General features: G+C 40.8%; 2 protein-coding genes across 8 annotated transcripts in view; one reads left to right on the top strand and one right to left on the bottom strand.

Moving 5' to 3' along the window:
• PUS7L (pseudouridine synthase 7 like) overlaps positions 1-14,424 on the bottom strand; it is a 19,053-nt gene extending 4,629 nt beyond the window's left edge. Inside the window, exons 1-6 of one of the 5 annotated variants that reach the window (XM_030548922.1) lie at positions 14,324-14,424; positions 9,003-9,914; positions 7,999-8,158; positions 4,107-4,302; positions 3,069-3,167; positions 1,180-1,261 (exon numbers count right to left, since the gene is read on the bottom strand). In XM_030548922.1, coding sequence (XP_030404782.1) covers positions 1,180-1,261; positions 3,069-3,167; positions 4,107-4,302; positions 7,999-8,158; positions 9,003-9,885 — 1,420 coding nt within the window. In that variant the 5' untranslated portion in view covers positions 9,886-9,914; positions 14,324-14,424. Of the gene's footprint in view, positions 1-1,179; positions 1,262-3,068; positions 3,168-4,106; positions 4,303-7,998; positions 8,159-9,002; positions 9,915-10,543; positions 12,301-12,510; positions 12,532-13,991; positions 14,014-14,323 lie in introns of those variants that run through there. The other 4 variants (XM_030548920.1, XM_030548921.1, XM_030548919.1 and 1 more) reach the window with 4 other exon arrangements.
• IRAK4 (interleukin 1 receptor associated kinase 4) overlaps positions 14,109-24,590 on the top strand; it is a 22,515-nt gene continuing 12,033 nt past the window's right edge. Inside the window, exons 1-7 of one of the 3 annotated variants that reach the window (XM_030548926.1) lie at positions 14,109-14,334; positions 14,826-14,990; positions 16,916-17,061; positions 17,405-17,599; positions 18,625-18,785; positions 22,116-22,180; positions 22,985-23,099. In XM_030548926.1, the coding sequence (XP_030404786.1) occupies positions 14,830-14,990; positions 16,916-17,061; positions 17,405-17,599; positions 18,625-18,785; positions 22,116-22,180; positions 22,985-23,099 (843 nt within the window). In that variant the 5' untranslated portion in view covers positions 14,109-14,334; positions 14,826-14,829. Of the gene's footprint in view, positions 14,335-14,401; positions 14,468-14,825; positions 14,991-16,447; positions 16,556-16,915; positions 17,062-17,404; positions 17,600-18,624; positions 18,786-22,115; positions 22,181-22,984; positions 23,100-24,590 lie in introns of those variants that run through there. The other 2 variants (XM_030548924.1, XM_030548925.1) reach the window with 2 other exon arrangements.

Below are 24,590 nucleotides of genomic sequence, written 5' to 3'. Positions count from 1 at the left end.
TAGAGTACAGAAGGACTCAAAGGCTCTCTTCTGTGAATTGAAGCACATCTGTGCCCCCTGAAGCCACATACCCTAGCTGTTCTGGCAATATACAGCAATAACTGGATTTACAGACACGGGAGATTTGGGATCAACAGTGACTTCAAGATTTCTGACTCTGCGAGAAAAGTTAGAGTCTGAAGAATGACAGCAGAAAGAGATGTGACAAATGGAGCATTTTACTTAAAAGACAGGTATTAGTTTTTGAAAATATGTTTCAGCGAAGAATGGAACTCAAGATAGGTAAGTCAGAGAGAGAGTGGAAGGAGATGCAGAGTTGAAAGTCAATTACATAGACATAATGGCCAAAGCCGTAAACAAAGGCTGTGATTTTCAAAGGACTTAAGAAAGTTTGGCACCCAACTTTCATTCACTTTCAATTGCAGCTGGGATCCCAACTTCTGTACACTCCTTTGTAATTCCCAATCAAAAAGAATATGGTAATTCAAAAGAAGAAGAGAGGTGGAGGACAAAAGAAGAACATAGCCTTTAGGAACGTCTCATATCTTTTCCACTATGTAGATGTAAATAAAGATTCTCCACTGCCCTGCACTTGGGAGATGGCAGCATTTTACACTCACTTGCAAGGTATACATAATTACACAGGGTGCAAGGCACAGGAGACTCAGAACCCAGAACATTCTGAGACACAAAATTCCTATGCTCTCAAGAAGTGTGAAGTGATTTATTGTATTGTCAGTTTACACAAAAGAATGAATCAGCTACTGGCAAAAGTAGAAATTGTATGAAAAAATATGACTATTAAGAATAATTTTAAGTGACAATAGAATTATTAAAATCTCATTAAATTTAAACTAATTGCTAACACTCACTGTCTCTATCAGATACTTGTTGAAAATGTAAAGAAAAGAAATTATCTAAAAATACCTTCAATGCAAAATGTATAGGGCCAAATCCTGGGGTCTTTGCTTGGCTTTTACTCAGTTCTTATTAAGTCAAGCTCCCAGAGCCTGATCCTCCTATCACTTCCACCAGTATAATTCCATTGACTTCAATGGAATTACTACTGATTTACACCAGAAGAACTGAGAGAAACTCAGGCAGTATGCAGCAAAACCCTCACCCCCAAAAACACATGTTCTGAATAACGACAAAAACATTTTAAAATGTGGAATTTACCGCTTTGAAGAAAATATCTCTTTGCCTGGTTTACAGGATCATCTGTATCTTCTGGTGTGAAAAACAACTTAATGGCTTTTACCTTTGAAAAACAACAAACATGAGGTTACTGTGTTTTAATGTAACTACCTGTTTGATGAAAAAGACAACCATATGTCAGTTCTGTGGTAGGATACTATATAGCATCTCAAAACTCTGACCATTTCTTAAGCACGATGGCTCAAATTCTCTTCTCTGACAGAAGAAAGTCCTAAAATGTCACAAGTGCGAAATCAAGTGGCTACTGTATTCTCCCCTTGGAAGGGATGGGAACAGCCTTCAAAACCTCCAAAGGGGAAGTTAATGATGCAGGGAGTATTACTTTTTCTATAGGTTTCAAGATGGAAATCTTCCAGGTTGCAAGGTGAGCATGCTGCCTAAAGCAGTAGCACTCTGGTTCTACCTTGTGGCCCTCAAACAAAGCCCACAGTGGCCTAATCATAAATGTTCACATGGAGGGGCTTACACACCCTCACACAGAGGGGACAATGATATGCCCAGGCTGTGTCTACATGAGATTAGATCGGGGTTGTCAACCTTTCAGAAGTGGTGTGCCGAGGCTTCACTTATTCACTTTAGTTTAAGGTTTTGTGTGCTGGTAAGAAATTTTAACATTTTTTAGGTTTCTCTCTCTAAGTCTATATATAATATAACTAAACTACTTGTAGGTAAAGTAAACAAGGTTTTCAAAATGTTTAAGAAGCTCCACTTAAAATTAAATTAAAATGCTGATCTTAAGCTGCAGACCTGCTCAGCCCGCTCCCAGCCTGGGGTTTCATTCACCTAGGCCGGCAGCGGGCTGAGCAGGGCCTGCGGCTGGAACCCCAGGTTGGCAGCGGGCTGAGTGGGGCCGGTGGCTGGGACCCTAGCTGGCAAGAGGCTGGCAGCCAGAACCCCAGACCAGCGGTGGGCTGAGCCAGGCCGGCACCCCAGACCAGCAGTGGGTGGATAGCATCCTGTGGGATCTAAGGGCTTGATTCTCTTTGCATGCAGGTGTAACTATATTGAATTTTATTAAGTTTCTCAGATTTGAATCAGTGTAAGTGACGAGAAGAATCAGTCCCTATATATTAGTTCAACAATAACTTCTGAGACCATGGACCTCATTCTCTACTGCCTCGTACCTTGTGCGATAATTTACCTGGGTAAACTGCCACACAAGTTACATGACAGTGGAGAATCAAGACCTATGTCTCATGAAATATTATCTGAGAAATTAAATCAAATAGGCTTGCAAAGAAGAATTTATGTGGAAAGAAGACTGGCTGAGGGACGGTAGCCAAGGGATAATGAGAAGGAACAACATATTGAGAAATGCAGATACATCTACTGTGATCTTGAAGAGTTTGGGGTTTAGATCTGGTCTTATTCAATATTCTTACAAAATTTTAAGAAAAAAATCTCTCCCAACAGTCTGAATATTCACAAGTTAAAGAGCACTTCTCACCATGAACAAACTAAAAAAGAACTTTTGATTTAAATTGTTCTGAGCCTAGTACTAAAACCAGATGTCTTCATGTAAAATTATATTGTATACGACAACTGCAGTGTGACAGCCCCAAAAAACACAAACTACTTTCCACTCTATTTAAAATAAATAATGTTTAAGCTTAATGTTAAAATTGAACATTTTGTTTAAATACTAAAACATTCATGACTATGACACAACATTGTTAATACGTGGTAGGAGTTGGTTTTGCAGTCTCCTCCAACAACACTCACACTACTGTTGTCGCACATGGAGATCACCGTTCAGTAGGATGGTAACCTCCAATGCTTGATTCAGACATGTCAACTGTAGCCATAGAAAAGAAGTAGACTAGTCATTTGAATTATGAGGTGAATTATACCATTTCTTCATTCAGCAAAGCCAATCCAATTTGATCTGTCCGAACATTCTGTCCATGCCCAAATCGCTGAGGTCCATAGTAGTTTACAAAACCTTTTGTCTACGGTCAAAAAGAAATCAACTGGTTAGAACATGAAAATGTTAAATATTCATTAAAACATTAAGGTGCATATTTTTAAAGGTATTCAGATATTGCTCTGCTTCGCGTTGGGAGGACTAAGTAACTTAGACAGCTAAGTCCCATTTTCAAATGTGGCTTAGGCAGTTAGGAGCCAAAGGTTATGTCTGCATTTGCCATTTAAAGTGCAAAAAGTCCCTTTTTTGCACTACAACTGTGGGAGCGACTACACTTGTTAATGCCTTTTCTGCGGTGAAACTGAGAAGTTTCACCACAAAAAGAAAGCCACCTTCACGAGAGGCATACAGCTCTTACTGCTGTTCTTTTTGCGCTGTTGTGAAAGTGAAGACACGTTCTATCTGTGTAAACACCTTTTGGCCTCCAGAGGATATCCCACAGTTCCAAAAGTGACTACTCTGGCCAGCATCTCTGCTGCTTTGATGCCAGGTAAAGGGACGTTCTCCCCTCCCCCTGTAAGCCCCTGGAAGTTTGAAACTCCCTTTCCCTTTGCTTGCAGCTGTGGCGGGGAAAGCAGCCAGACAGCAGGGGGGTTAAAAAAAATGCCACGAAAGAATTGCCTCAGCAACTGTGGTTCATACAGATACCCCGTATCTGTCAAATTCGCCATCTGTTGTCTTGTACTACTCTGGGACCAGAAAGCTGTGGCACACAATGAACCCACTAACTGTCCTCCCTTTTTGGAAAGTTGCTCTGTTCCTGGTTGTTGAGCCACAAAGACTAATAAGCAAAGGGCACACAGCTTCTACATTTTAGAATAAGTGAAATGTTGCCTGAGCTGAGTGGAGATTGCAGGTAAGAGGTAGCATGAGAACCATCTTGTTCTAAAAAAGCAGCATGATAATTTTGATGCGGCAAAAACTATTTCCTTGTTGAAAATGAAATCATGGCATCTCTTTTTACCTTAACATTCTCAAATGCTTCAGATATTCTCTCTTTCAGATCTGCAGAAGAGTCATTACTCTGATGTTTTAGATCTCTCAAAATAATATCAAAGTGGTTCCCCTTCAGCTGACCGAGTCTAAGGTGTTGGCACACTGAATGGATATTATACACTTTCATTCCTTTTTTTTCAATTGTGCTTCCAATTTCTTTCAACCTATACAAATGATAAATTGGGAGTTTATGAAGAACTGTCGATAAGACATTCCAACTGGGGGAAAAAAAAAAGTTTCCTTCACAAATACTTTGTTTGCCTCAGCACGAATTACATGTAAAACTGATTTTAAAATACTTGTCATTCAAAGGTTTTCCCTTTGTCTTACTTGAAATAAGTCACAGTCGTGCTTACTGACTGAGCATTTACAATAATTTGTAATCTTGAAATTAACCCCTTATCAAATGATGCTTAGAAGCTAATACAATTAGTTTAACGGAAGGTTTTAACAGTCTATAAGTGAAAAATTATCAGGTGGATCTAATGTTATATAGGGGTTTTCAAATTGTTCATAATATGGACCATGTTTTAATAAAGAGATTGTCTGATGGACTATCTCCCTCCAATTCATGATCACATGGACCATCTTCCCTCCTATTCGTGATTGAATGACATCTTTCTGGTGATTACAGCAGTTGCTTTCATGGGAAAAGCCATAACCTCCCCCTCCCCCACTATTACTAAAATTAAGTAGTATTTATAGTTTCTTTAATGCAGTTTAGTAGCTGGAAACAGGAAGAAGGAGCCAGCATCATGTGACCAAACAAAACTCTGCAGACCATCAGTAAATGCTCCCTGGTGGTCAACAGATCACAGCCTGAGAACTACTGCTCTTATTACACAAAAAGGTACAAGAAACAAAGAAAAAAGAAAACGTTCACAAATGTGTTGCAGATAGACGATTTCTCCTTATACATTTTAAATTTATAATATTATTGTACTTCGCATTTTGGAAATATGGAGGTAAGTAAGAAACAATTTCCCAAAATTAGGACAAAAGTAAATTTTAAATAATGTTCGAATAGCACTATTAAATAATGTTTTCCTTTGTTTGGTTTTGTCACTCTCTCTAGGTAAATGATATGAGTGAGTATATTCAGTTCTGTTAGCTCTATAGTAAATGTATTGAAGATCAAGCGCTTAATAATCTATCTCCCATATTTACGTTTTTGCAGTCAATTTTCTTGTGGTCTTAGTCCTGAGCCACAAGGAAATTGGTTTTGCAATAAGGGAAGTTTAAATACAGGTTTTTAAAGGCCTACCAACTGCAGTATTTATCTGTTATAAAATTCTACTCCAATTGGTATTAAAACTAACAATAAATTAGCAAAATTTTGCATTGATATTTAAATCTATAAGCACATATGCATAAACAGTACCAACTTGCCATCTCTGGAAAAATCTATATTTACCAATATACTAAAGTAGATTATAAAAATGTTACTCAAAATTCAATTTCAATCTTGCTGCTCTTCTACACACACAGCTTCTCTTGACTTGAACGAGTGTAAAAACTGAAAGAGTAAGAGGCTATATAAAGGTCAAATATTTGAACTGTCAGTTGTGTTTCCAATTACAAGCATGCGCATGCATACCCAAGGAGAGAACCAATACTCTGAGTTTGCTTTTATAAGGCTGACCAGAAGAGAGTAATTGTGTTTTAGAGACTGATATAGTACAGCCTTTATTCCTGATGAAAAACAGATTTTAAGGAATCAGAACAATGAGAATGAGAAATAAAAGGTACGGTCAACCTTGAGAATGCTTTCTAAGATATTCAAGTTACTCCATTTTGGTGAATGTCCAATGAAGGCTATAAACACAAATCAACCAAATGTGTTTTTAAATATTTCTGAAGTATCAAATTAATATTTAGAATACAAGGATGATCATTTTCAATTGAGCTGCAATTAAAAATTAGCTAATATTTGAATTAATGATGACTTAGATGACGATCCTACATAAGCTTATTACTGAGTGCAATGTTTTCTGCTGAAGTCCGGCCAGGGCTACTTATGATAGTAAGCAGTACATTTTGCAGTAATTATTTGCAGGTTTGAACTAAGACCACAAAGAAAGGATGTTCTGGTGGTACCAAAGGAAAAAGGACCATACATTTCCCAATCTCTGGAGTTCCCGGTATTTATTCAGCAACTAGCTCCTGAAGTTTAAGTTTCCCAGAAAGTTTCAAGATAGAAGTATCATTAAAGTGATATTTTAATTTCAGATTTCTGTTATTAGGGAAGGTCAAGCTACACAAAAGACCAATCTTGTTTTCTCTCTTTTAAAGGTAAAATATTTCTTTCTTTAAAAAAAGAAAAACAAGGTTCCTCTTCGGCTTCCCCTTTCTTTACTTGTGACAGAAGAAGATTTTGCCCTGTTTATGACACCACAGAGGAATCTGAATGCAGTAGTCACAACACTGTAAATAGCAAAATCCCATTGCAGTGAGTTCTGCTCACCAAAGAGCAAAAAGGACTAGAAGGGAAAACCTGTCATCCTCCTCCCTAATAGGCTATCTTACCTCATCATATTAAACTCAGGCCCAGATGCGAAGGGAGACTGTTGGAGTAAGAATCATGGTTCCCCTCTTATGAGCTCTCTCCTATTCTATGGCTGTCAAGGTATAGCAGAACTTGCCTGATATAGCTTGATGTGCTAAATCTCACCAGTTAGAGCGCTGTTCACTCCCTATACTGTGTCAAGATCATTGACTCTCTGCTGAGGGTGATGGGAGAAGAGCCACTACCTAATTTGCCTCCTTTAGCAGGGTCATAGACAACTTGTTTTATCCGGGAGGGTGGGGGGCGGGGATGCTAGAGTTAATAATAATAAAATAGCTATTGAACTGTGCTTTAATAAGTAGTTTTGTACTACAACAAAATTTGTCCACTTTTAATAATGTGAGACTCTGAGTTTGGAACAGAAGCTCATTTATCTCCTTTATTTATTAATGCAATCCCTAAATTTCTGGGGGACTAAGGCTACCTCAAGACTTCCATTGTCTATGCCCACACTCATAGGAAAGAACCTGCTGTTTCAGAGACAACATAATACTGGAGAGAACTCTTACAGAGAAAAACTATCACTATTGTTGCGTTGTGGGGCATCTACCCACATGCCTTCCCCTCTCCTGATCCAACAAGTACAGAAGTGTCATTCATACTCTCTTGAGGAGAAAGGGCTGTACGACACAGTCACCTTTTTGGGTGACATGCAGCTTCTACTCTTCATTCCCCAAGGTTGCAAGGGGTGGCACATGAGTGAACATGGCTCTTTTCTCCATGCTGGGTTACAGTAGCAGTTCCTTTTCTTCACTTCACTTAGAGAGGGACTAAGAGTTTGGGATAGAGGGGGTTGATGGCAAGTCGCAACCGCTCCATCCACATATTTACAACAGGCAAGTACGGTGCTGTCCTGAAAGACAATGCTAGGAAGTAGAGGAGGGAGCAACTTGACCTGGTTCTCCTGTGCTGGGATGTCCCTAGGGAAGACACCCCTTTGTCCCCCAGGCAATTTCTTCTGATGACACAAGAAGTCGATTTTGAAATTCTGTGTGTCCCAGATGCTGCACTCTGATTAGTTCACTAGACCATTAGAAAGGACAGGGACAGCTCTCCGCAACAAGCAAGAATAATATATACTTTTTTTTCCCTTAAAGTCCAAGGCTAATCCAGTGTCAAACCTGATATTCTCTAATAACAAATGCATTAAGTCACAAAATAACTGCTCTAAGCAGACTCAAACATAGGTGGAGATGGCCCAATATAATAAGATTGGTATTAAAAGGTGCTTTCACATTTATTAACCTATGCCAATGATGAAATTGCTCTATGTGAGGAACCAAGTTTTTAGTACCTCTCAGGAGTCACTTTTTTCACAACCATAGCTTGGTAGGTGATGGCCTTTTTGTCTTTTATGCCTGTGTAACTGAAGTCTGAAGGAAGAACACCAAGTTCAGAAGACAAATAGCTAATTGCTTCTAGTGTTTCCAGATTTTCTTTTCGAAGGGTAAAACCTGCAACGAACATCTCAAAATTATTAGAAATCCACCATTCCAAATTATATTGGGAACTCTGTCATCACTAATGGGCTAGCAGCTATTCTTTAACATTAGAACAGGATAGGATTTGGTAAGAACACAGAATCAATTGTTCTCAAAACGAAACTATTGGTAGAGGAAAAAAATGTGTTGTATTGAAGAGAAAGATGACAACTGATGTTCAAACTACAGCTACTAGAAACCATAGACAGCCATAAAAGCAACAGAATTTTCAGAGCTCAGAAGATGCAAATCTCTTCATCTTCATATAAAAACAATCAAATAAAGCAATTAAAAAAAAAGACATACTGAATGTTTCTAAGATGGTCTGTGGATTTACTGTTGGGCCTACAAACCACTCTTCTAACAGGAACATCATTCTGCATATCAAAAAGTAATGGTTTTAAAAAATGAAATCAGAAATCAAATCTGGTCTTATTATAAAACTGTGAGCAATAACCTTTCCAATTAATGGTGGACCTTTAACATCTAAAAGCTTAGGAACACCTAACAGAACATCCAGCATTCTTCAAGTTATTTTAAAATGAGAAACTATAATGCATGAAATTTACATGGGGAGAGGTTGCACTGAGGGTATTTCAGCCATTTCCACTGCATTATTTATTTAATTCACTGTGGTAACTGGATTCATCTCTCACACCAATTTTACAGTAATTTAACTCCACTGACCTCAGTAGAATTATTCCTGATTTATGCCTGTGTAAATGAGAAGAGACTCAGATTCTCTGTACTCCTTTAAAAAAACAATTATAATAAAACAATTAAACAAGGAAACTATAAAACATTATTAAATATTTACCTGTATAAACATCTTGTTTTTCCTGGCAATCAGCAGCCGGCCTTTTCCTGGACCAACTCTTCTCCCGAAACCTTACTATTATTGCTACATTTTGCTGACCATTAAAGTCTGTCACAGAAAAAGACTTTGTTTCTACAAGTTTTCCAAACTTCTGACTGACAAAATGGTGGACTGTCTTTCTGTGCTCCTTATTCCCATCAGGCTTAAAAGAAAATTTAGAGTTTTCCAGTTTTGCATCTAAAAATTTAAAAAAATCAAATGCTTCCTCCTCAGACACTAGTTGACAGAGCTGTTTGTAATCAGTGTTTGCTTTGACAATAATTTCATTATTCTTTGTAACAGTCATTAAGAAAGGAAATTTCTGTCTAATGGCGCTGTGTAAATCAGCTCGATTCCTCTTGGCAAGGACTGGCCCCAGTGAGAACTCAGCTGGATGAGCAGCTGGATCATGTTCTGAGTCCCACCTATCTTTTATGTTACAAGCAAACTGATTCAACAGTTCATTCACAGACTCGTCTAACAAGGAGTCCAATGTACCTGCCTCATGGCGCCCACCTTCAGGTGAAGCTCTAACCATGTGCTCTGTGCTGCCCTTGGCTGGCGACAGGCCATCTTCTGGAGCATGACCGGGGCTGTCGAATGGGCCTAGCACCTCTTCTCTGTGCAGTTCCGGAGGCTCTGGCCAGGGCCTGTGGGGACTCTGTGGGCAGCAGCTGTTTGGGGCTGCAGGAGCGTCACCGAATGCATGAAGAGTCTCGGCTGTGCTGCCGCTAAGCAGCCGCCCGAGGGTATCAATTTCTGTCACGATGAAGTCACTGGCAGAGGTTTTTATGCTACCCTGGAAGCCAGTGTGATTGCTCCGCATGCTCAGTACACCCGGCATGGTGCCAGCCCTGCCCTGAGGCCACACACCTGTGAGAGAGAGTGTACCAGTCATCGCATGGCAGCCAGGGGACCCCCACTTTTCCCAGGGGTCATTGCAGCTTACCAGCTACTAGCAGGGCATCCTGAAACAAAACATTAACACAAGGGGTACTGCTTCCCATCATGTGGGGGCAGCAATCAGCAACCCTGGCTCCACCCCCTGCCCTGTGAGTGAGGGGTAGCAGGAATCAACAAAACCACTCCTCCCCCAGCCCTGTGCATGTGAGGGCAGGAGCCAATGAACCTGTCCCCAACCTCTGTGGGCAGGAAACAGCAAATCTGCCCCCAACCCCTGCCCTGTGTGGAGAGGAGCCAGTGAACACACCCCCTGCAATGTGTACATGGGGGGCAGGAGTCAGAGAACCCAGCCCCACCCAGGAGGGGAGAGCAGCAATCATAGCACAGCGCAGGGCCTGGACAGGGGACCATGAGGTGAGGTGATGTCCCCGCCAGCTCAGGGAAAAAGAGGTTCCCAGCTCCTGCCCACAAGGCGCATGGCCGCCATCAGCCCGGTGGCAGTGCCCAGGGGTCAGTCCTGCGGGGATGTCACTGGTTCAGGGTGGGCCCTAGGCAGTGTCTCAGCCCCCAGTGACAGGCGCTGGCCACACCGTACTCACTTGCCCATCAGGGGTGGGGTGAGAGAAGTTACATTGCGACATACACGAGGCTCCTCGGTGGCGTCCTGTCGTGAGAAGGGTGTGGGCAGTGTGACAGGTAGCAGATCCTCTATGATCTTATGTTTTAGTGCCTGTTTTCCCTTATATGAAAGATACTCTGCAGAGGGATGGTGGGAGGCATAATTCACAGGCAAAGTGAAAGGCATTGTAAGAGTACAAACTAGAGTAGTTCATCTCTCCAGAATGTGGACATGGGGAAAAAGGGACCCTTTCCCCATAAATCAGAGATCATAAGTTAGGAGCCCTCACAGAAAGCAATATTGCAGGGCTCTGCAATCATGATCTCTAAGGCTAGAGTTTACAGTGGAGTCACTACAGCATTTGGGACCAGTGCTGTAGAATCTATTTTATAAAGATTTCAAACATGCCTTTCTGAAACTTAATCCTCTAGAGCACTAAAACCCATGCCCAAGTGTGGCTTCCAGAGAAAGAATCCTGCTTGCTAACATATGTCCCAGTGAATGGAATCCACCACTGGACCTGGAACTCCAGCTGGACCCCCCATACTCAGTCAGTAATCTGTCTCTCCCACTCTAACCCATAGGACCTGTGTTAAACAGCTCTCTTCTGGGAGGCAATCCCACACTCACGTCCAACAGGCATAAAAGCCTCTTCCATCGTGCAAGATCAGATCAGTGTTTTGCTTCCAACAAAGAAAGTGCAAGTTCTAGGGTGAAAGCAATTTCCCTGTCTGCTGATTAATAACAAACCAAGGCCCACGGGCTGGGGAGGAAAAGAGAGCTTAATTGACTGAGTTTTGAAATGGGGTCTTAATGTCTAGATTCAAATTAGCCAGCATCACCTTTTCATCTGGGGAATTGAAATGAAATGTGCAGGCCTCTACAGCAAGCCTTGGCTAGTCCAAGACTAGTAGCCCAGCACCCACCACACACACAGCCCTTTTAAAACATGAGTCAGATAAAGTAGGTATCTTCCTCTTTCACATGCTTCATTATTTTCCTCATTGTATTGTCTGAAGTACAGATTTTAACACCGCTCTCCCTTCCCCACACACACTTATCTGAGCCCCCTGTGTTCTACCTGCAAATCAAGAGGATGACGAGATCTGGGGGGAAAGGAAAACTAAAAGAAATGGCTTTGGACTGTTTCATTTTTCCAATGAAATAATAAAGCCTTATCCCAAGCAAATTAACAGTCTAAAAGTGTCAAAAAAGCAAGACACGATTCTCCATCAGCAAAGGCACAGGGGCTGTGGGATAGAAAGTGCAAGTGGAAACAGTGACATCCAAATAACAGAAAATAACAACAGGCATTTCCCACGGCACAATTCTGCAGTAATGGTGCAAATCACAACAAGAGCACTGATAGCAACTAGGGACTGGGCTGGGTACAAGTCTGGGAATCAGATTTGCTTCCCAGTCCTAATCACTGCAGCAAGGCACTCTGCCTGGTCAGTTTCTCCATCTAAAAATTGAGATAATAGTGCTACTCCCTTTTTGTAATGTACTTTGGGTGGGATCCACAAAGGGACTTAGGTGTTGCAATGCTGAATGTCATAGCACCTAGAAAATGACAGAAACACACTATGATCCACAAAGCTCAGTTGGCTCCCTATACAATGCATGGGGAGAAATAAGTGGCTAAGAATGCCATCCACAAAAGACGGCAACCTTCGGATGCAGCGCATCTGGCCCCATGGACTTGTGCTCATCCAGCTTTTCTAAACAGTCCTGAACCACTTCTTTCTCCACAGAGGGCTAGTCACCTCCTCCCCATACTGTGCTGCCCAGTTCAGTGGTCTGGGAGCTGACCTTGTTCGTGAAGACAGCGGGGGAAAAAAAGCATTCAATACATTAGCTTTTTCCACATTCTCTCTCACTAGGTTGCCTCCCTCATTCAGTAAGGGGCTCACACTTTCCTTGACCACCTTCTTGTTGCTAACATACCTGAAGAAATCCTTCTTGTTATTCTTAACATCCCTTGCTAGCTGCAACTCCAAGTGTGATTTGGCCTTCCTGATTTCGGTCCTGCATGTCTGAGCAATATTTTTATACTCCTCCCTGGTCATTTGTCCAGTCTTCCACTTCTTGTAAGCTTCTTTTTTGCGTTTAAGATCAGCAAGGATTTCACTGTTAAGCCAAGCTGGTTGCCTGCCATATTTACTATTCTTTCTACACATCGGGATGGTTTGTTCCTGCAACCTCAATAAGGATTCTTTAAAATACAGCCATCTCTCCTGGACTCCCTTCTCCTTCATGTTATTCTCCCAGGGGATCCTGCCCCCCTGAGGGAGTCAAAGTCTGCTTTTCTGAAATCCAGGGTCCATATTCTGCTGCTCTCTTTTCTTCCTTGGGTCAGGATCCTGAACTCGACCATCTCATGGTCACTGCCTCCCAGGTTCCCATCCACTTTTGCTTCCCCTACTAATTCTTCCCTGTTTGTGAGCAGCGGGTCAAGAAGAGCTCTGCCCCTAGTTGGTTTCTCCAGCACTTGCACCAGGAAATTGTCCCCTACACTTTCCAAAAATTTCCTGGATTGTCCATGCACAGCTGTATTGCTCTCCCAGCAGATAATGGGGTGACTGAAGTCCCACATGAGAACCAGGGCCTGTGATCTAGTAACTTCTGTTAGTTGCCAGAAGAAAGCCTCATCCACCTCAACCTCCTTAGGCTTAAACTCTCTGTGCCTCAGTTTTCTCATATGTAATTACACTTAGCTATGTTTGTAAAGTACTTTGAGATCTTTCAGTGAAACATGTTGTTATGTAGTTGAGTATTTATAGTTAAATAAATACAGGAGCACTGACCTGAGGAGCTTACAAAAGCAATCTAAATCAGAAGCACAGTAACGACAGGAATGGAGGATGGCCTAGGAAAGAGCAGCACAGCAGAGGGCTGACACAGAACAAACCAGATTGTTGCATTTACTCCTTGCTTATTACATCTGCGGCACTAGATTTCTGTTAGGCTGGGTGTGCTTAACAGGTTAATTCACAACAGCCTGGCACCTGTCCAAGGAAAGAGCCTTTTTAGTGGGGTGTCTCTGGGTGGCGTTTTGCTTTGACAAATAAACAGCCCTGCGCTGATCAAAATGTTACATAGAAAGCTGCAGACTCCGGTGCTTTCACAACCAAGCCAGCAATACAGGCAGCTTTTAACCGCACTTGCGGGGCCGGCTCCAGCCATTTCGCCGCCCCAAGCACGGCGGCACGCCTGCGGGAGGTCCACCGGAGCCGCCTGCCGCCCTCCCGGCAACGCGCCCCCCGCGCGCTGCAGCCTGGAGCCGGCCCTGCTCACTTGAGACCATGCAGGTCTAAGTCCCGCACCCGCCACCTTCTCGCCAACTCCCTCCGCGCCCGCCCCATCTCCCCCACCCTTCGCCCGCGCCCCTTCTCCCCTCCCAGGCATTTGGTGCCGCAGCTTCCTACCTCCGGCGCGCGGCCTTCCCGCCTCCTGCCCCGCCCACCAGCCGGGGCCCTCGGAGCTCTGCCGCTGCGGTCCTAGCGCCGGGTGAGCCGGCTCCGCCCAGGACACTGGGCCCCAACCCTACGGGGGGGGGGGGGCACGAGCGCCATGGGCTGCGGCCGGACGCTGCTGGGCCCGATCCTGCACCGCCCCATTTGTGCGCCCCAGCGGCTCTGAGCCTGGGCTGCTGCCCCGCTCGCCCCGCCCTAGTTGCGGCGCTGTACACCGCACCCAGAGATCACTTGCTTCCTGCCCCAGCGAGTTCAGAGCCCGAGGCCCGGGGATCCAGCCTTACCTGCACTCGCTGTAAGTCCCGTGGCAGTCGGACACTGCTGTGTGTGTGTGAGCGTGAGCTGGGCCCGATTCAAGGTACTGTGGCCCGGCAAGCCTGACGAGGGGAGGGAGGGTAGCAATAAGGTCACATGGTGAAGTACGTTGGGTGTGTACAACTTTTAAAACCTATTTGGGGCAGAAGGCATGATGTGGAACTGAGATGAGAGAGGATGTGGGGAAAGTGAGCTACGTGGGAGGGACTTGGAGGTGGACATAAATGGAGGACTGCACATGTTTATATAGCGCCTAAATCAATGGAGCTCTGGCCTGGTTGGCTTCTAGTACGGTAATATAAATGTTAACAGAGGGGAAGAGGGGAAAGAGTAGTGGCAAGAATCAAGAAGATGAAAGCTGGCGATGATGCTATTAAAAACGAGTGAATTAAAACAAGAGAACAGTAAGTCATATATCAACTGTAGTTTTAATAAAGAATCTGTATTAAAAGGATGCAATGCATTTGTTAGGAAGATGAGCAAATCCATAACTCCTTCAACATACGTGCGCTGCATTGGCTATAAACTCATGATGCAACTGGCTGATTTCATTGATCCACAAGAAGGATGGAAGAAGCTAGCAGTAGATATAAAAGACCCTTCTGGCGAAAACAGATACAACCAAATGCATATAAGGTATTGTATAAAAGTCATGAGAAAATAATTTGTTGTTTTTAATCAAATTGAGTTACTTCATGTAGATGTCATGTCCGCATTCCTGTGACTTGTAACAACTTCCATATGAGGAGAGATTAAAAAGACTGGGACTGCTCAGTTTGGAAAAGAGGTGACTAAGGGGGATATGACAGAGGCCTATAAAATCATGAATGTGTGGTGAAAGTGAAGAGGGAAGTGTTATTTAGCCCTTCACATAACACAAGAAATCTAGGGGTCAATGAAGTTAATAGGCAACAGGTTTAAAACAAACTAAAGGAAGTACTTCTTCACAAAATGCACAATTAGCCTGTGGAAATCATTGCCATGGGTTGTTGTGAAGGCCAAAAGTATAACTGGGTTCAATAAAGAACTAAATAAGTTCATGGATAAGGTTAAGATTTTGTAATGGTTATTTTTAGTAAAAGTCACAGGCAGATCGTGAGCAATAAACAAAAATCCATGGAAACTTGTGATTTTTATTGAAATAAAGGGAGGGACTGACAGCTCCAGCCCCTGTTGTCTGAGGCAGCTACTGACAGCTGCGAGGGCCCGCATTGGCTTAGAGCTGCAGGGATGAAGCTGAAGCAAAAAATGTCACGGAAGTCTCTGAAAGTCATGGAATCCGTGGCCTCCATGATGAAATCTTATCCTTATTCATGGAGGATAGCTCTATCAGTGGCTATTAGCCATTTTACTTTACTTAAACTGATTATTTAGTCTTTTACTTGAGTTATTCACTTAAAGTCTCTTTCTTTAAGGACACCAAAAGGGAGTGAGGGGTGGAATTGCCCATCCCCTCATTATTTTGTCTACCAGTTGGGTCTAATGTCCAACACACCAACTTTGGTTCCTTAATTTCTGGTTCCATATCTTCTATTTTTTACACAGCATGATTTTAACATAGCCCTTAAACTATATCAGTAGGCCCTTTTATTTGGATTAATTTAATTTTTAGTTTTCAGTCTGTCTCCTTTTCATACCTTTTCCCATCAACATTTATTATTATAGGATATTGTAACATCTTATAAACTTTCACATAATTTTTGACAGTTGAGCTCACAATTAGGGTAAATTTTTAAGCCCAATTGTTAACGTATTTTTAGTACCCTTTTAACACTAAAGCCGCAATTGCCTTTCTGTAAATAATAATAAAGCAGTGAAGACATTTAATTAGGTTCAAGTTTCATTCAGTTTCTGTCCCTTTCAACTTAAATAGTCAAAGCAAACTCGAAGTCAAACTGGAACAAAAAAATAAGAATTATTTTTATTTTGATAACACATCATGTAGTTGTTCACATATGCAGCAATATTGTGTGTATTTGGAAGCATGCTTAAATGATCTGCGCAGATATATTTTAAAATTGGGTTTGTGATCTTTCTGATGAAAGAGATTTTTTTGTTTCTGCATGTGTGTTCTTTGTTGTTATTTACATTAGGTCTTGTTATCCTGCATTTTCTGGAAGACTTTATGAATAACTGAAGAACTAATTGTATGATATGATGAATACCAAGGAAGTGAAACCTACCTGAGGGATTTAGTCAAGGTGTCTAAAATTTCTTAACAGCTTCTTAACTGGAACACCTAACAAACAGGTGGAAGAAACATTCTCTTTGCTAAATATTCAACACTCATTCCCCTTCATTTGAGGGCTAAGAAGGCTCCCAGTCAACTTACCTGGGTCTTCCAGCAGGACCCTCCAGCAAAAACAGGAAAAAAGGGGTTTATTTTTCTACCATTAAAATATTAGGAATAAACAGAAGAAAGCTGCATTTTTTAACTTTTCAGGTCTCCTGCTTATGCCATGAAGAAACAAAAAAAGGGTACAAACCTATCACCCTCCTTCTCCCCTGGTCTTTGCAGGTCACATTTAAAAAAGTAATTTGATTTTAATTTGTCTTTTAAGGAGGTTTGAAGGGCTAATAAAGATGGGAAAGAGCCCTACCTGTGAATTACTCTATGACTGGGGAACATCAAACTGTACAGTTGGTGATCTTGTGGAGCTATTGACCAGGAATCACTTCCTAGCACCAGCTAGTCTTTTGCTTCCAGGTAATTCTGTTCTCCACAGTATCTATATATTGCATTCTTCATTTACACAGATCTTTTGTAACTTCACAGTAGCTCTCTATTTAAAAGAAATAAAATGACTAGCTTGTTTAAATAACTGAAGGTGGTTACATCTCTCCTGATTTACTTTTTTTTAATAATAAAGATTAAGAGTAATTCCTTAGGACGTTACAAGGGGCATATATTTTTAAATTTTAGACACATACAGAACATGTCACATTTAGTGAAGCTTAGATATGTCAGCCTTTACTAAATGCTGATGCTACGTAACCTATGATTTTCTGTTTCTGAGCACTCTTCAATATATTTTTAATTTCATTTTCAGATGCTGTTAGGGTGGCAGATGAAATTACGGTACCTTTTCCTTCACAAGAAACTATGCCTATAGATAAAGCTATGCCTGTACAGGAAAAAACCGTAATATCTGCAACACCTCTTTTAGCTCAGAGTAGTGAGGGACAACTTTCAGCTCCTTCCTGCTTACCTCAAGAGAACAACAGTCTGCAACTTAGTGACACAGGTATGCACTTTGGTAAAATTAAATGCATCTTCAGCTGCTGCCTTCCATCATTGCACACATCCTTTACTCAAGTTCTAGAAGTAAAAAGAACATACAGTAGAACCTGAGAGTTACGAATACCTCAGGAATGGAGGTTGTTCGTAGCTCTGAAATGTAACTCTGAGCAAAATGTCCATGGTTGTCCTTTCAAAAGTTTTACAACTGAACATTGTCTTAGTACAGTTTTTGAAACTTAACTGTGCTTTCCCTTTATATTTTTTATAGTTTACATTTAGAACAGTACTGTACTGTATTTGCTTCTTTTGCCTCTGCTGCTGCCTGTTTGCGTACTTCTGGTTCCAAATGATGGGTGTGCTTGACTGGTCAGTTTGTAATTCTGGTGTTCGTAACTCTGAGGTTCTACTGTATAGAAACCAAAAGGCCAGATTTTTATATGCTTTTGCAAGTCTCCGTAAGAAGCCGCTGACCCCTTGTCCAGTTTTTGTGCTGCCTGCATAAAGGGATTTTGGCCTGGGGTCAACAAACTTTCAGTATGCATCCTCCATCTTGATATTAACAAGGTCACTGAGGGGGAGTGTTGGATATAGAAGCTTCTAATTCCAATGTGCTCTACATCAATGTTAGTGATGAAGTTGGACTGTTGGAGCATTTGCTTCATGGACTACGCTTTAGGCTCCTGAGCTCTAAAATTAAAGCTGAATTGACTGTGTATCTGGTTTCTTCCACACAAGGAACTGGAAGATATTTGTACTCGAAGTACCTGCAGGTAGTGAGCAAAGTTATCAAAGAATAGCTCACTCACTTGTACTTTTGTTTGCTTTTCTTTCTGGTGTCTACTCAGACAGAACAATTCTGGCTTAAAACTCGCAATGAGTCCAAAGTTAAAGATCCACAATGCCACTATTTCTGCTCTGGGAAATCTGTTGTTTAAATAGCGCTAAAGCAGGGAGATAGCCACTTCGCACACACGTACCTTACAGTGACATTGACCTTTCCGTTCCATCCTAAATGTTTCTTTATTTCAGGTTTTCACAGCTTTTGGTTCCATGAGCTGAAAAATGTTACAAACAACTTTGATGAACGGCCTATATCAGCTGGAGGTAATAAACTGGGAGAAGGCGGCTTTGGAGTTGTGTACAAGGGCTACATCAATGGCAGAATTGTGGCAGTGAAAAAACTTGCTGCAGTAAGTTGTCATGACAATTTTGTATGAGCGTCGTATGCTTTATGGTGTTACTAGTGTGTATTTTAGGTGGGCGTATTCAGTATTTTTATAAGTGACAGGGATACTCCAGAATTTGAGATCATTGAAAACTCAGTTGAGTGAGACTTTGTCAGATATGAACTCTTTTTTTTTAAAATGCATTATTCTTTCATCAAAATGTTAGTCACCTGTTGGGAATTTTAATAACATATGTTTTGCTGTATAAGCAGTTAATGGCTACTGAGATGTCTGTCTCCAAAGGGGCCAATACTAGCTGTTTCAGAGGACGACTGTAACTTCCCTCACCTACTGTGGTATATACCAGATGATGCAGTAGTGTGCAACTGACAGAAATGAATTGTAGAGGTAAAGTTTTTCCTGGCCTGCTGATCAGTTTGTGCTCTGAAGTTTTAGAATGGGTAGTCTCTGTAACTTTTTATCCTAGTTCAACTTAGGTTCTTCCAAGGTAAGGTGTGGAAGCTCCATTTTAAAAAGAGTTTTCTAAAAGCAAAGAAACTATTGTAAGGAATAATCTAGTACTGGTAAGGGTTGGAGCAATGATTGTGTAAGTTTTTGCCATTCTGATTTCTGTGATTCTGTGCTTCAGATGTGTCTGGTGTTTGTTTGGTTTTTGTTTTAAGGTCTCTACCTCATTACTGAGTGAGTGACCCCATGAGCTAAATAGACATTCCATTAATATTTTTACTTTTATCTATTAGAAACTTGCTGGTTAAGTATAAATATTTATTTTTGTATTAGAGGAAAAACTGGTGATCTAGCTGTTACGTTGACATCCTAGATCCAGTTATCTTATAATCAAGGAAGTAAATAATAATGCTGTGAGATCTCATTTTCAAGTTCCATTAAAAATCACACAGTGAAAAAAATAACCTTTTCTAAATGGAAAGGATTGAATTGCTAAGGAAAGAATCTTTTCAATTCTTGAAAAATGTAGGTTATTACATATTCTGTGTTTTTAGCTTTTAAAGTAATTGACATTGTCATTCATGGGTATTCAGAGGGACAGTGTAGCTAACATGCTTATTTTGGGAGGAGACTGTAGCTTATCTTCAGTTGGAAGTGGAAAAGATAAGCTTTTATCTGCATTTTTGTGCTGCTACAATTGAAACACTGAGTAAAATATCTTAAGTTAAGGTTCAGCTGCCAGAATTTTGTGTAGGAGCCCAGATTTCTCTTTCCAAGGGCACAGTCTTGTAGCTCTTAGGAAACTGAACAATGGGATCCTACTTCTGCAGCCCTCTCCCCCACTAGTGGTCCCAGTGAAATCAGTCAGACCACTCAGGTTACAAACACATACAATAAAACTGATCTGTCATACAAGGGAATAAATGTATTTCTAGAACCCTGTAAGAGTTCTGGTATTACCCTAATATTTTACTGCTGCTTTTTATCCCAGGCCCTTGAGGCTCAGTGTCCAGACCACAATCTTAGCTGTGGAGGATTTGAAAATTTAAGGGGGAGAGAAGTCTACAATGTTACTTTTTTTTTTTTTTTTTTTTTTTTTTTTTTTTTTTTTGTTATTAAGGGGACTGTTGCAAGTTCTGTGTGGAAGACCCTAAAGACATTCTGTCATTCTAATCAGGATTTCAAAGAACAAGAGAATACTGTGTAACAATGATCAAGAATAACTATATAGTATCAATGATTCCATCACAAGTAGTGGCAAAATTTTATTTTATAAATGTTACACTGTAACCATCCGCAAGGGAGAAATGGAGAGAACATCCTTCATTGACCCCCTGAGAAAAGTCCCTGTTGCAGAGAAGCCAAGTTATTTGCTCAAGAGGATAAAAACCCGGGAGGGAAAAGAGCTATTTAATGTACAGAAAAAAGTTGTCACGAGTACAATTGGTATAAACTAGCTAGAAATACATCTAGGCTAGAAATTAGAAGGTTTTCTAACGATCAGAGGAGTAAGGTTCTAGAATAGCCTCCCAGTATTATTGGGGGGGGGGCAAACAATCTAATTAGCTTTAAGATAGAGCTTGATACATTTAAGAGCGAGATGGTTTGATGGGTTTACCTGCAGGGGTAAGGGGCTGAGTTCAGTGGTACATGGGGTTCCTTCCAGTCCTGTGTTTTATGTTCCCTAAATCTCATGCTTCAGAGTTTCAACTGGTCACCTGCAGGAGTTCTGGGTTTTGTTTTCTTCTTCCTCTGAAACATCAGAAATGGCCACAGCTGGATATGGGACATGGTATGCAGTGGGCCAGTTCTCCATGGCAGTACAGAGAATTCTTTCTCAGATGCTTGTGTGTCTTGCTCATATTCTCAGGATCAAATTGATAGCTATTTTTGGGATTAGGAAGTAATTTTCCACCAAGTCAGATTGGCAAGGGACATCGTGTTTTTGCTGTGGCTTAGGTAGAGGTTGCTTGCTAGGATCATCTGGGTCTATTTTATCAAATCAATTCCCTGCCATTGAAGGCGCCTCTGGCATTGGAACATTCATTCCCTCCTATTCTCTGCCTGTGGTACACAGTAGTTTAATTTCCTGAGGACTGTAATGTTTTCGTTGGGCTCAATACAGGGATAACTGGATAAGGTTTAGTGACCTGATGTGCAGGAGGTCAGATTAGATGATCTGGTGATTGCTTCTGGCCTTAAACTCTGACTCTGGAAGGTCACAAAGGAAATCTCTGGTAGTGCCAAGAATGGGACCGGTTCCATGACTTTAAAACGTGCCTAAATGTGGACTAAGGAAGTGGTCTGATCCCCCGCTCCCTTCCAAGTACTGAGCACCAACTAATTTCCATTGACTTCAACAGGTGCTCTGTTTAGGTGCTTAAACATGGATTTAGGAGCCTTACTTAGGCATCTGATTTTTTTTTCTTGTTAAATCTTGGGCCAGATTTCTTGATTCCCACTCTTGTGCTTTAGCCACAAGAGTAACCTTCCTCCCCATTGGTATGAATACAGGAAAAAACGTTCTATTAGATAGGATTTGAAATGCAATGACCAGTGCAGTGGCAAATAGGAAATTCCCTTGCAAGCATGTGGGCATGGGTGGGGCTGCCCATCACTTTCTGCAGGAGGATGTTGGTTGGGGTGGGAAGGAGAGGTGTTTGCATCTGTGAGAGTAACCACCTGAATACGAATCAGTACTGTCTTTCTGGGTCAGCAAAGATGTGTGATGAGGATGTTACGTAGGACATATTGTACTGCCAACTGTTTGAAACCAATTTTTTATTGTTTACAAAAAGGGGTGTCCCCAAGTAAGATTTGCAATAAACTTGTTTTGTATGTAATATCACCTACAAAATTAATGGAGAACTAATATTGTCTTTGTAGATGGTTGATGTAAGCATTCAAGATCTGAAACAGCAGTTTGATCAAGAAATAAAAATAATGGCAAAGTAGGTACTAAGTCATGCAAATTTAGCATAACTGTAGGTATAGACTGCCTACATTTGCAGAGTTCTCCTTGTTAGCATGCTGCCTTAGGGTTTCTTTGCTGTAGTTTTGCATGGGATAGTTTGGAAACTGTTAAGTGAAAACATTGCAAAACTATTGTGGATTCTTTCTGCTCAAGATAAAGATTTAGGCTTATGATTAATTCTACACAGTTTAGTAGCCTCATTGAGTTTGTGGGCTGTTAGCCAATGTCATGTATTTCCAAAATGCTTTGCATTTAGGCTAAGTTGTAAAACTATGACTGAATTCGTAGAATGTCAGAAAAGATGTATGTTCTGTTAAGGAATGTATATATTTTATTGGTTACCATTAGCACAAAACAATTCATGTCTCTAAATGCAACTTGTATTCTGTAGTCTACTAACATCTGGAATGTTGTTGCGTATGGTTGGTACAGATGTTTGCACCTGAAAAATAGTTATGAAGCTAGATTTAAAAAAAGGGGGAGTAAGGTATATTAATCTTCTACTTGTCATAAACAAGTGGACTATAGCTATATGTCAAATTAAGCTTTCACTTTGAGACAGACTGAACTGCTACAACTCTGTTTCCCAGAGATTGATAATGTATGAACCTCTCGGGTTATGCTGATCTGCCTTTGATTTAATAAACTAATTGAGCTGAGTGATCTGATGTCTTACTAATCAGTATTCCACATTGAACCACTAACAGGGCTAAACTTTTTTTTCTAAGTGTTAGAAGTATCATGCAGCAGAACTAATTATTAAGGTTTCTCTTTGCCACAGGTGTCAACATGAGAACCTAGTAGAACTGCTTGGTTTCTCAGGTGATGGTGATCAGCCCTGTCTGGTTTATGAATACATGCCCAATGGTTCATTGCTTGACAGACTGGCTTGCCTGGTAAGTGAGATTTATTATTACTTTTCTAACTTTTTGTCTTCTACTTCTGCCAATGACTAGAAGTTTATTCTAATATCCTTGAGACACTAATGCAGGGGTAGGCAACCTATGGCACGGGTTCCAAAGGCGGCACATGAGCTGATTTTCAGTGACACTCACACTGCCCGGGTCCTGGCCACTGGTCCGGGGGGCTCTGCATTTTAATTTAATTTTAAATGAAGCTTTTTAAACATTTCTAAAAACATTAAAATGTATTACTGGCACGCGAAACCTTAAATTAGAGTGAATAAATGAAGACTCGGCACAACACTTCTGAAAGGTTGCCGACCCCTGCACTAATGGATTTGAAGTGGTCAAGCTATGATATTCTACTATGTTCCAGCTGGAAGGCAAATACAGTTAACATTTTATACAAACATTTTAACTTATTAAGAGATCAGATATAATATTAATTAATTAGAACAAGCTAGACCACTGTCTTTAACAATCTGTCTGAAAAATGGCAGTTCCCCGAGAGACTGAAAAAAGTCTGAAAGTTTTGTGAAACGTTGAAAAACCTGTAACTTTGTTATCAGTGAGTGCCAGAGTTTTTTGTTTGGTTTTTAAATGGCACCATTCATAGAGCAATCTATTATCTTTTGTGATAAGATGTTCTTTTCCCACCCTGTCCATTGTAACCATCTTTTGTCAGGCATACAGCATCTAAGTCTTTGTTTCTTGCCCTAGTCTCTGTCCTTGTAACATCAGTTGGCACTTCCAGAGCATGGGAGTCAGTGTCAAAAACCGTAAACCAGGCTTAGAAAGCAGAAGAGTAGTATTTAAGCAATATATATTTTCTGTAAGTAAAATTCTTCCTTTTGATCTAGGGAAATGACTTATCCTGTAGGCTTGAGCCTCCTAGTAACTAATAAATGCCGTCCGTCTTTGGCATGTGTGCAGCTATCTACATGAAGGAGAAAATGTTAGCTGGCACAGAAATGTCAGTTTGATTTACAGATGTAACTTACAGTATAAACATGAGAAGAAATGCTTCTTACTTCATGTGGGTTCCTAGTACAGTGCTGAGCCAAATGAGCATAACTTCCTTCTAACCCTAATCTAGTATTACCCCTTTAGAAGACTTCAACAACAACAAAAAATGTGGGTTAGTAATAAAACTAGTTATACAAAGATTATAAATTGACAGTATACACATTCATCTCAAGAACTTCGTGTTCAGGAAGAGAGACCTGAAAGATCACATCTTTCTGACATTAGTGACTAGTTTCTTTTGCATTAGTCTCAAGAGGGTTAGATTTTCTTAGAAAATTGTTTCCGTTTAAGAAAAACTATAATGTTACTTTTAGACATGTAGATATGAAATAAGCAAGCTAACCACTATGTCAGTGTTAAAACTTTAAATGCCAGTCTAGATTACACACAGACTTGCACCAGTTTCAGAAAAGGTATTTGTTGGGGATTTTTAAAAAACGGATTTTTTTAGTTTAGATT

The sequence above is a fragment of the Gopherus evgoodei genome, chromosome 1 (assembly GCF_007399415.2).
Source record: "Gopherus evgoodei ecotype Sinaloan lineage chromosome 1, rGopEvg1_v1.p, whole genome shotgun sequence".
NCBI classification, from domain to species: Eukaryota; Metazoa; Chordata; order Testudines; family Testudinidae; genus Gopherus; species Gopherus evgoodei.
Note: the sequence above shows the minus strand (reverse complement) of the source record. Positions and strands in the feature narration are given on the sequence as shown.